This window comes from Festucalex cinctus, chromosome 13, assembly GCF_051991245.1.
Source record: "Festucalex cinctus isolate MCC-2025b chromosome 13, RoL_Fcin_1.0, whole genome shotgun sequence".
NCBI lineage: Eukaryota > Metazoa > Chordata > Actinopteri > Syngnathiformes > Syngnathidae > Festucalex > Festucalex cinctus.
The window spans coordinates 12764189-12776461 of NC_135423.1; the positions used below are offsets into that span (position 1 = coordinate 12764189).

Consider the following 12273-nt stretch of genomic DNA (forward strand, 5'->3'; position numbering starts at 1 on the left):
TTTTTTATGTTTTTATTTTATTGCAAACAATACAACTTACACGTCGTTCAGATGTGGTATTCCAGCTTCATGATGACCAGGCTGGTGACTCATACATTGACATGTGTCTCCGCCTATCAGACAATGCGGGACAAAATAGGCGTGTAAGAGGACGAGAACCTCGTTTCGCCATAAGTTGCGCTTCCATTTCGTAGTTTCAACAACTAGCCACCATCCTTCTTTAAACTGGGAAAATATGGCAACTGCAGCCAGTCGATATTATAGCGAGGACGGTCGGGCGACCAAAAGACAGAAAACCGACGGAATGTCAACGGTGAGCAAGTTGGGTGTATATGAGATTTTTATTGCTCGCACAACTTGACCTACGCGAGTGCGCCAGTTGCTAAATCACGAGCGTGGTTTCGCCCAGAATGTTTCAAATTGTTCAATTTTTGCTTCCAACTATCAAACTATCCGAAAAATGTCTGCGTAGTGAGGCTAACGACTAACTTGCTAATCAAATTACCCAGTAGGTCGTGGTATGTACGTCGGAATTACGGCATTTCGGGCGTTTTTGCCCCGCTAGGCCTTAACCCTAGCTTGGTGCTTTGTTCTCGCCCGGTAACCTTTAGCTATCCTGTATGCTAACAGCTAACTGGTTAGCTTTAATCGTTTGTTCCCGTGCAAATGCAACTCCAGTCGTATATACAATATATATATACACAATTATGTATCCCATCGTACAATATATATTTGCTTTGTAAAAGTAAGTAGTTTAAACAGTTGGCCCCCTTGCTACTTGGATAAGATAACAGCCCCTATCAAGCAGTCACAATGTTTGGTCACCAGACATGGCGCGGAGCCCCGTGTTTTTAAGTCTTGCAAATACAGTAGGCCTAAAGTGTAAATAAAGCGAAAGCAGACCGTAAACGAACATACATTCGCCGCTGTTATTTTACCGTGACCGGTAACTCGCCACCTAGCGATATTTTGCCGTGTCTTGTGCGAGAAAGAATACAAATTCTGCGCCGGTGAATGTGCTTGTGTCGTTAGGTGGAGGTTATAAATCTAGTGTCAATCGTTTTGAAAATATTTTATGTAATGTGTGACATTTAAAGGAGGATAATAATTAGTCATGCTTAGTATCCATTTCTGTCGTAGGGCTATGAAGATCCACACAAAACCCTTCCTTCCGTGGTGGTGCACGTCCGAGGCCTGGTAGATGGTGTTACGGAGTCTGATCTGACGGAGGCCCTTCAAGAGTTTGGAACCATCAGGTAAAGAAAATGGGGATAAAATGTGTGTGGTTTTGATCGAGGAGATCTGCTATCTGTGGTTATAGTGTTTCCACTAAATTGTCACCATATGCCAAGAAACTTTGTGCAGTTTTGTAGTATTATAGAAAGTGTAGAAAGGGGCAACATAAATGATTGATTTAGCACAAAATAGAAAGCATACTCATTCATTTTCCAAAAAACTACCAGGGGAATGTTAACTATTGTTCTTAACTATTTACACAGACATATCTCAACAAACTATTGCAGTACAATTTATTCCCAATTGAAGGTTTTGAGTATCATTGAAATGCTGTAGTGAAGGAGCCCAGTTGTGTGTACAAACATGCCGCTGACACTCAAAATAATCTTCCCACCCCCTCATCTTTCAAGCTATGTCGTGCTGATGCCCAAGAAGCGTCAGGCACTGGTAGAGTACGAGGATATGAACGGCTCGTCCACGGCGGTGACCTACGCTGCTGACAACCAGGTGTACATTGCCGGCCACCCGGCTTTCATCAACTACTCCACCAGCCAGAAGATCTCTCGGCCAGGTGACTCTGATGACTCGAGGAGTGTCAACAACATACTGTTGCTCACCATCATGAACCCCATCTACCCGATCACCACGGTGAGTGAATCAAAATAAAATACAATTAAAAAAAAAAATGGCGTTGCCGCCATTACCTCTATAGCAGATGCCATCTTTTTTTTTTATCTGTGCAGGAGGTACTCTACACCATCTGCAACAACTGTGGCCCTGTCCACAGAATTGTCATCTTTAGGAAGAATGGCGTGCAAGCCATGGTGGAATATCCTTTCAGAGTTGAACATGCAAGTGCAGGCAGTTTATAGTACTGTATTTCTCTATTTGGAATCACCATGTAAATTATTCTCTTTATCAGAAGGCTAGCGTCTGACAGCAATATTAAAGATAATTTTCATTTTCATGGTTTTAATGATGGTTTAATTATATGGAAGTCAATAACTCGTAAATAACAACTTGACACCTTAACTTCAGTGTTACATTTGACTCTGTGCAAAGCGCCCAGCGAGCCAAAGCTTCTCTCAATGGGGCCGACATTTACTCTGGATGCTGTACGCTGAAGATCGAATACGCCAAGGTATTCCTGGTGGACCCCACACTCAAAGAATATGTCCTTAATATTATTGGTTATTTATCTTATTTACCGATCCAATTTAAAAAAAAAAAAAAAAAAAAAAAAAAAAAAAGTGTGATCAGGACAACCCTTTGATTTAACATGCTTTGTTTCCTCAGCCCGCTCGACTGAATGTGTTCAAGAATGATCAGGACACTTGGGACTACACTAATCCCAATTTGGGTGGACCAGGTAATACCTCTCACTTACACACAAAAATTTAGTACAAAGACATACATCACAATGTCAACACCAGCAAGAGTCACACAAGTAGTCGCCATGTGATGTGGTCACACAGCAGAGGGTACATCCACATCTTCAACACAAAACCCTGTTGTGATGTCAGTTTGGTTGTAAACCGACAATTAGCCTGCGACTGTGTGGCGGGAATGTCAGGAACGCTTTGTTGCGGAAACGGCAACATTTACATGCAGCTCGCAACTGGTTTTTTGGCATCGCTTGTGCTGTTCAGCCCGCCTGAACAATGTAATGGTCATACTTCTGCTCGCTTGAAGTCACTGGTATATAGTAGAATGTCCCAAGTACAGCACTGTCTCAAATGTTTTAGTACCACCTAAAATACTTGGCGTGGCAAGTACTGCCATAATGAACGACATTACAATTTAGTGGCATCGGACGACAGTGTTAATAGGAGGCAAATTTTATCTCTAGTAAAAGATTAAATAATTGAAAATTAACTCTGCTCATTTGTATGTTACTTTTGTAAGTTTCAAGTTATTTCATTAACAAGTTTGTATTAGATTTCTGCAGTTAAAATGGGTGGAGTTAAGCCATTGATTGTGCTTGAAGCTTGTTGTGTCTCGTTGCTTAAGACATGTTTTCCATGAAAATTGAGATCACGTTTCAAATTTCGTGCATGGTATATTTGATGAAAATGGTGATTTATTTTTTATTTATTTGTTTATTTATTTATTTTGGTGGTGTTAGAAAAAAACACAAATTGACATTTCGGCTTGAGAAGTTACGCTTTCAAATTCATTTAGTGTTATAGGTAAGATGAAAAGTCAAAAATTTTGACATGCATTATTTTTGTCTAGTGATACATGTACCACATAGCTGTATGTTGAAATTGTTGCGCTCTCATGATATGCACTCGTGTGAGCACTTTGCGTCTGCTTTCTTGTGCACACAGCCGCAGCCTGTCAAATGTGCACGTCAACCTTTTAACATTTTTTTCCCTCCTTGAGTCTTTTTCTGGAAACACAACTGATCCCCTACAGTTACACTCGGGCACAAACGCACTAAAGTCACAGAAGGGGGAGTGGCAGACACACGCTGACATCACCGCTGCCACCTTGTGTTCTCTAAAGAGGACACAGCCCCTCTCACACAACGTCAAGACTGTGTGGGACTTTATTTCCCCTCACGAGCCGTGACGAGAGCGCACACATGTAGAAGGCGCCGAGCTACGCTTGGTCCCAGAACAAACCGAGGCGCTCCAAAATCTTCAGCACCACACCGCCCCCGCCCATCACCACTTCCAGTCGTCATCATCATCATCACCACCACCACCACCACCCAAAATGGAGGCTGACACCAGTGAGGACAACACACCCACCCAGAACAGACAACAGGGCCACACTGATGCGCCAACAGCACCACACACCGCAACTGATCCAAGCACGGAGAGCCGACTGATGAAGACACTGCTGACAACACCAGAACAGAACACGCAGGCCCATTTCTGCTGACTCAGCCTTGTCCTTCTCTACATGCCTCCTTGTATCGATGCTTTGTCTTCCCCTTTCAGAGTCTAGAAGCCGGCTAAGTCCTTCCGCGTGAGGCCATGTTTGCCTCGGGGGCCGGCCTCCTTCTCTTCCCTCCTTAAGCGGACTGTTCCAAAAAGGGAACGAAAAGCCTGAAAGCGGGACCGGGCGGCGCTCGTTAAGACGCCGAGGTGGCCAGTTGTATCTATCGCCTTCCGCTAAAGAGGCTATGGGTGTGCGATGAAATGAGTAAAGGAGTGGCGACGCCACCGCAAGCCTGCCTTCCTGTGTGTGTGCGCATGCAGTAAGTAACACGAGAAGCCTCCTCAGCACCCAACATGGCCACATCTCACTTTTTGTTTTTTAAAAACACTCTCCGGACCGCCACCAGTTCAGTGTTGAGAATCCCCTTTTCTCTTGACGCCACGTGTCAAGCTTGTGTAGCCGAGGTGCCGGAAGCGAGGGCCTATCGCCGCACAGCTTTTACTGCCACCGTAGTTAAAGTGACGTGACCCCACCCCACACTGCCTCTGCCACCCACTGTGCTAACATTGTGACTGTGTAACATGGCCTCCTCTCTGAATGTGTGTGATTGTGTACCCGTGCAGATGGCGACGTGGATGGCAATGGGAGCAACGCAGGTGTGTTTTCTTTCTCCAAAGTATTTGTCTTGCCCCCCAATTGACAGTTTGAACTCACCCCCCTGCATACAGCTTCAACCCATCTGTCTGCCCCATCTGCGCTAACTGCTACGTCTACCTCCCTTCTCTAAAGGGGGCCATTTAATACAAATATATTAAAATGGTTGTATGCACATTGGGTGTCCTGTCACTCTCACATTGGTACACCCTGCAGTAGAGGGGCCGGGGCGAGCAGTGGCTCGTTTACATTGGATGCGGAATTCTTAATCCGACCAAGGCATGTTTACATGTTTAGTTCTGTTTTTCAATGACTGGTTATAGTGCTCTTGTGTTAGTGTTGTGCATTTATTTGTGTTGATGTTTTTCTTTTTTTAAACCCACTGGGCTGCCTCATGTCGTAATTATTCGTTTTCTCCTCAAAGATGACATGAGTACCAACCCCAACAAGCGTCAGCGTCAGCCCGCCCTGCTGGGTGACCACCCACCGGAGTACAGTAAGACAATAAATAGTAAAATATAGGGCTGGGCGATACGGCCAAAAAATAAAATCGATTATTTTTTTTTTCTCCCCCCTTCCTTTCAGTTATTCAGGACAATAGTGATTTTTAGTCCAATAATCACAGCAAATGCCATGTAAAATGTTCAGACAACAACGTATACGGATCTAGATCAGTTTTGACATAAACTTAACATCCAGTTTGTGCTTAAATGCCACAATTAAGTACCGTAATTTACGGACTATAAGGCGCGCCTGATTATAAGCCGCGTGTGCCCACATTGAAACATGAGATATTTACACAGAAAGAGTTTTCAAAGGTTTAATAATATACTTTTGCTTTTTTTTTTCAAACAGTACCTGTGACACGGCAGTAACAGCACTAACGGGGCTGGTAAAAATAACATGCCTGTAAAAGTCACTCAGACTGAGACTTGTATTTTCCATGATGAGGGTCTGTTCATGCTAATTTTATTCATGCACAACGGCAAGTTACATTAAACTTAGGTCTTCCTCGACATTATTCCACCTGTCTCACTCTTACCTTTTCTACTCGAGGGCCCCTGGCGGCCGTCAGGAAAAAAAATCATATATTAGCCACATCATTGTATAAGCCGCAGGGTTGAAAGAATGTGAAAAAAGTTGCGGCTTATAGTCTGGAAATTACGGTAGTTGGTAGCTATTGTAGACATGTCTTGTAAACCACCCATACTCACAATAACATCTGGATGTAACACAACATAAGAACAACAGCTTTTAATAATCCAGAAGACAAAATTCATTTTCAAAATGATTAATTGAATTAATTTGATTTATTGCCTAGCCCTATTATAATAAGGAAACTACTCATACACCACATGTATTGGCCACAATCTCATCCTATGCTAAGTATCGACGTCTGTCTCCATTACCAACAGGTGGCGGCTATCACAGCTACGATGAGAATTACAGCTCCTCGCCCTACGAGAGCCGCCACATGGGACCTGCAATGAGGGGCCGCGGCAGTAGAAGCTACGGGCCCAGCTACGGGGCCCCACCTCCTCCCCCCGGCGAGTACGGAGCCCACGCAGACTCAGCAGTGGTGATGGTGTATGGACTGGAGCCCGCCAAGATGAACGCAGACCGCGTCTTCAACATATTCTGTCTCTATGGCAATGTGGAGCGGGTCAGTACATATTTGGTGTCTGTAGCAGATTTGCGTAATATTTAACGCACACACACTTGTCACTTCACAGGTGAAATTCATGAAGAGCAAGCCGGGTGCCGCTATGGTGGAGATGGGTGACTGCTACGCCGTGGACCGCGCCATCTCGCACCTCAACAGCAACTTCCTGTTTGGTCAGAAGCTCAACGTGTGGTGAGTGGACGCGCGTTGGCGAGAAGCGATTGCACTGCGTGTCGTGCAAAACATCCCGTATGAGCCCTCCCCTCTGTTTCCGTGGACACAGCGTCTCCAAGCAGCAGGCCATCGTGCCGGGCCAGTGCTACGAATTGGAGGACGGCTCCAGCAGTTTCAAGGACTTCCACGGCTCCAGGAATAACCGCTTCACGTCACCCGAGCAGGCGGCCAAAAACCGCATCCAGCACCCCAGCAACGTGCTGCACTTCTTCAACGCTCAGCCCGATGTCACGGCAGAGATTTTCGCCCAGGTGAGCAGCCTACTTAAAGACCAATTCGGCAAATAGCACCCATCAGGTTGATTCAGCTGTCCTTTTTCTTTCCAGATCTGTGAGGACATCGGCGTCAAGTCCCCCATCAATGTCAAATTGTTCACAAGCAAGGGTAAGATTTCATTGTTCAATTATTAGATTTTTTTTTTTTTTTTTTTTTTAACGAAGGGTTTGTATTTAACTTTTTACTAGCTTCGGCGTTTGCTGCCGCCTTCCTCAGAAGTTGTCAGCTGACTGTTGTCATTGTTTTGATTAGAATTTCAAAAACACGTTTTAGCAATTAGCAGTGATGCAATAACCTTGCTCTGCGAGCTAAATTCTCGCAGTATTTGTGAGTTCACAAACACTCGAGAATCCATCTTGTACCAAGCCCGCTGATTTTCACCGAACCGAACCACCAAAAAATGTTTTTTGGAGGCGGTATATGCAGCTGTCACAAAAAGGAGAGCCGCCAAGGCCTTTGGAAACAAATCAAACATGGCATGGTGGACAAAATGCATGGACACTGCAATTAATTCTGTTTTTGACTGCACTGAATGTTCCACCTTTCCCAAGCAGATCACATTGGAGCAGTCCCAGATTTAAGTGCGAGCGGGGGAATAAGTCCCTTATTTTCATTTCCTGGAACCTACATGCATACTACACACTAGAGGAAATAGAACTGCACATATTTACTGTGTTTTGGTCAGGCTAATACTGTATTACAATGCTTGAAATGGGAGAGAATTATGAATACCCATAAAAAAATTAAATAAAATTAGAGTGAAAATGTTTTTATGTAGCTTTAACAATTTTAAGTATATTCAATAGGTCACTCACCCAATCCAATGGAACTTCGTTTTTCCTCCCCCCGGTTTCTCCACTAGGTGGTGCTGCTTCAAGTGACCGCAGTGCTTCCGGCCTGCTGGAATGGGAATCCATCAATGATGCCATGGAAGCTCTGGCTTTGATGAACCACTACCAGATGAAGAACTCAAGTATGTGATGGTACACCCCACCCACCTATTCAGTACTTTTAGCTAATTCCAGACTCTTTGTTTCAGCCGGTCCGTACCCATACACCCTCAAGCTGTGCTTCTCCACCGTTCAACATGCCAACTAAGCACGATTTGGGTTTCAAGTTGGTGTGGACTCCACATGTGGATCACAGTGCAGTTTGTGTGAGGATGGCAAATGTTTTAAGTGTCACAGTAACCACTGCAGTGGTCTTTTGTTTTTGATTTCTGCTCATGGTGAGAGTTGATTGATTTTAGGGCTGATACTGCCTTTCAAGCTGGTCCATGGGAGTTTTTATTTTGACACTTGTTGCTTCTTTTTTTTTTTATGTAGCCATTGTCACTTCATGACTTCAACATCGCGTTATCGTTTTGTTATAATAAAAAAAGTGTGCCTGAAAGTGAATTGTTTTGTCTGTCAAGTGGCTGAAATTAAAGTTTGAAGATGTTTTCAAAGCTTACATAACTTCATTTTATATAAATTAAATGAAGAAATTGCATCCTACAATGCAAGCACACTACAGCTAACAGTTTCTATTTACTGATGTCTTCAACACAGACTGATTGGATTCAGCTTCTGTCACTTGAGGTGGAGGAAAAGGTAATCTCCAAATTTTAGACCTGTTTTTAATATGTATGAAAATGTCATTTGCATGTGTTCTCCTCTTCCCCTACCGCCTCACAATTTGGAGCAAGTTTTAGTATTAATTGTAATTAATACAGTACAGTACATTAAATTACCCAAAAGCATGTATGCACCTGCCTCGACTTGCTTTCTTTACTTGCTATACATTTTCTAGCACCGACGAAGCTGCTTACATTTGTTTAGTGTTGAAACAGTATTTCACTATTTGTGTGTTGTGCATATAACTAACGCTGAAACAAATCGAAATACGTATAGCAAATACACAAACGTTGCGCAACTCTTTTGTGCCTTAAATATTGAACTGGAGAAATAACATTTATTTTCACAGTTTTACAGGGGATAGCGCGAACGCAGTCCCCCACTACCACAAATTATGCAGTCGAGATTCCCACATTTGGGGAATTCGCAGGGGTCAGCACAACCGGAGTGCAATGGCTGAGCCTCACCCTGGGTGAACCACCTTCTTGATCATGGTATCTCCCCTGCCAGGTAAGTATGAGTTGGATGGGGCGCGAGCACGAGAGTCATTCACGCGCATGCTATGTGAAGTAACGGTTTCGTAACACGTGAACCATAATACGCACACATCGTAACAAATTGCATACATGCGCGAATTTAAAATGTAGGGTACCCAAATACACTAGCAAATATGCTTCTATGTGATTATTTGAAGTTTGAGTCGACAGTCAGTGGCTTCCCATAATGCATAGCGGCACCGACATGTTACGGCATTTTCGAGAGATGATAAAATTTAAACTGCGCCCATTCACACAGTATAACATGCAACGTTTCAAATTTGAATAAAACAGAGACAAATTACCCGACTACATCAAGCCAATAAACATAACCCAAATTAGAGGTGCGTGTGTTACTAAAGTAATGCATTCGTCCACGTCACACACAGACAACACTTCCGGTCACGCGTGTGTAATTGTATGTGATGCGCATCTAAACGATACTGCCACCTAGTGATGAGCAGATAAAGCTTTTTGAACATTCGAAGCTTGCACTCCAACCCTCCTTGCGGCCGAAATCCAAACAGTAATTGGAACTACTTGGGTTTTTGCTTCCCCCTCGGACGTTCCATGCGAAAAAACAGGCTAACAGGTGAACTTGAAGCCACGATTGAACCCCATCCCCTGAAGCATTGATTGTGATGATAAAAAGCTAACGCAATGTGCCAATGAATAGATATCAAAACTATAATGATTTAATAGAATATGTGATCCTATACTAAATGACTATTATTTTTACCAAGTTTGGGGGTGCACCGTTCCTGGAGATACTGCAATACCAGGTCGATGCGTGGAGTGGACGGAGCAAGCCCCTATTCCATCTCCCAGTTCCAAAAATCAATTTAATATATGGTCCCCGGATAGGGGACGTATCAGATATTAAACTGATAAGAACAGATACTACACTTGATCTTAGCCAAAAGGCCGAGAAGCGATACCAGCAAAGTGAAAGGGGCGAGGACTTCATTCGAGAGACTATAACTTTAAGTTGCGGTTGCACACATCGCCTAATCAGAGTGGCACATTCCGACACGCCAAACAACTATACACGGATATTAATACTGTTCTGTAAACTGTTTGTTTTTTTTCAAACTGCACATTGACCTAATGCGTTCAGATCTTCGTGTGTTTGTGTATGCTTTGTGTCACGTGGTTCACGTGGGACCAATAGAATGCTGCGATAAACTCACCTCTTTATGCCTTGGGGAATCGTGTTTTTTTTTTTTACAATTTAAAGAATTAGTCAATTGTAAGTACAACCGGTTGTTGGTTCAATGATGTGGCCGAAAGTAAAAGAGCTGTTTGATCAACATTTTCTCGAAAAGGCTGTCAAGACGCGATCTGTGACCACTGCACGATCTGTGAACGCGCATGCGCAGAAGATCGGCCATTTTGTCTCGCTAACGACGGCAACTACACGAGAACAAATACCTTGATTGCCTGCGCGATAGCGCGCGTTCGTAAAAAAAAAAAAGATACACCATGAAAAAAGTCGATTATTTTTGCATTTAACATTAACTAAGTAACTTTTAATCCTTTAGATGAACATTTTACTTTTTACCTTGTTATATTTCTAGTGAGTCTCCGTTATTATACTTTACAGTAAGTCTGCGGTGTGTGTGTGTGTGTGTGTGTGTGTTTTAAATGACAACGTCCAAATATTAGTAACCAATCACTGCTCATGGAGGGGAAAAAAATGCCATTTTTTTATTTTTCTCCCAGTCTTTATCACAAAGAGGTGAACTTCGCCCCATCTTTGCTTTTGATTGACTGGGCAATTCAAACAAGGTGAGTTTGTACCCAAATATGGCGCCCACCAATCCCCAATTAGTGTGTTCACCTGTGGGATGTTCCAAACAGATGTTTGATGAGCGTTCCTCAATTTTCTCAGTCGTAATTGCCACTTGTCCCAGCGCTTTTTGGAATGCGTGGCAGCCATAAAAATCTATTGTTTTTTTGTTTTTGTTTTTTTAAGTTTATTAGTTTGAACATTAAATATCTTGTCTATGTATTTAATTCGGTATCGGTGACTACTCAAGAGGTGAGCACTTACTGGTATTGGTTCGAAAAAAATGAAAAGTGGTATCAAACATCCTATAGTTTGAATCAGAACTGTTGTCCAATCCCACTCTCATGCAGTGGATTAGCTACATTATATTAAATAGGAATCATTGATATAGTTTTTTTTTTTTTTTTTTTTTTTTAATGAAACATGGAAAATACTGTCACCTAGTGGAGTGTAGTACAAAAGACTTGGACGTTAAATCAATGATCACAGTATGGGGAAATAAAGTAACATTATTCTTGAAATAGGCTACAACTTCTTTTCAAATTTGATAACTTTTTTTTTTAAATTGAAAAATAAAATCTTGACATTTCTTCTTACAATACGGCTTACTGCAATAATATGCAACATTTTTTCTTGGAAAAAATACAATGTTTGTGGTAGTAATTAAAATTTACTTATTTAAAAATATTTTTTAAAGCGAAATTCTGAGTTTTGTTCTCATTTTTTTTTAATATGTCAGAGATGTTTGATGGGACTATTATTTTCTGAGAAAATCTTAAAAAAAATACAAACTTCATGCCCTTTTCTCAACTTCTCTCTTAAAAATATGTTTTCTTCTTGAAAATGTGCCAACTTTTTTCTAAAATGCAAAATTTCTTTCTTGACAAGCAAAACACAAAAACGTTCTCCCGAAAATTTTAACTGTTTTTCTTAAAAAAACAAAAACAAAAGACATTTTTTTGTTTGGGAAATGCAACATTTTCTGTTTGTTTAATAAATAAATAAATTTGCTGAAAAAAAAACATTGGAAACGTGACTTCTCAAAACTATACAATTACTCTAAAAAATATGCCTTTTTTCCCCCCCCTTCAAAATCACAATTATGCTGTATGTCTTTATTATGGCTCTGTGCACACGCACCCCCCCACACGCCTACACACGCGCGCACGCACACGCACCCCTACTATGACCATAATAATCGTTCAGTACACTAAAAAACAAAACAAAACAAAACAAAAATAACTCATTTTAGAGTATATGTGAATTAAATCGAACATTCACGTCTTTTTTGTTCTTTTCTTTTTTTATGATTCCTGCATGCACGGTGCAATTTTGCACCGCCCCCTTTCCCTTGTACGCGCTTTCCTTCGGTCTCGCTTT

The 12273-nt window shown here is 42.1% G+C and overlaps 1 protein-coding gene and 2 non-coding genes across 4 annotated transcripts; 1 reads left to right on the forward strand and 2 right to left on the reverse strand.

The window, feature by feature from the left end:
- Positions 1-107: 107 nt before the first annotated feature.
- LOC144032830 (heterogeneous nuclear ribonucleoprotein L-like) lies at positions 108-8349 on the forward strand. Of its 2 annotated transcripts, XM_077540272.1 has the most exons (14): positions 110-313; positions 1141-1256; positions 1647-1884; positions 1980-2065; positions 2281-2377; positions 2533-2605; positions 4749-4781; positions 5204-5275; positions 6195-6442; positions 6513-6634; positions 6726-6927; positions 7003-7060; positions 7815-7925; positions 7992-8349. In XM_077540272.1, the coding sequence occupies exons 1-14, from the start codon at positions 236-238 to the stop codon at positions 8048-8050; spliced, it is 1593 nt and encodes a 530-aa protein (XP_077396398.1). In that variant the 5' UTR covers positions 110-235; the 3' UTR covers positions 8051-8349. The 2 variants fall into 2 exon arrangements, with proteins under 2 accessions (XP_077396399.1, XP_077396398.1); XM_077540273.1 differs by lacking the exon at positions 4749-4781 and having other exon boundaries at positions 108-313.
- Positions 8350-8922: 573 nt separating this feature from the next.
- Positions 8923-9086, reverse strand: LOC144000472 (U1 spliceosomal RNA). Its single transcript, XR_013278243.1, has one exon. It is a non-coding gene; the product is annotated as a U1 spliceosomal RNA (small nuclear RNA).
- Positions 9087-9849: 763 nt separating this feature from the next.
- Positions 9850-10040, reverse strand: LOC144000479 (U2 spliceosomal RNA). The gene has a single exon (XR_013278250.1). It is a non-coding gene; the product is annotated as a U2 spliceosomal RNA (small nuclear RNA).
- Positions 10041-12273: the final 2233 nt, after the last annotated feature.

What these genes read in the sequence shown, in the direction of transcription:
- LOC144032830 (XM_077540272.1), top strand. Translation starts at nt 236, where the DNA reads ATGGCAACTGCAGCCAGTCGATATTATAGCGAGGACGGTCGGGCGACC. An exon ending in TGACCACCCACCGGAGTACA is followed by an intron (nt 5,276 to 6,194) that starts GTAAGACAATAA and finishes CATTACCAACAG; the next exon opens with GTGGCGGCTATCACAGCTAC. An exon ending in CAAATTGTTCACAAGCAAGG is followed by an intron (nt 7,061 to 7,814) that starts GTAAGATTTCAT and finishes TTTCTCCACTAG; the next exon opens with GTGGTGCTGCTTCAAGTGAC.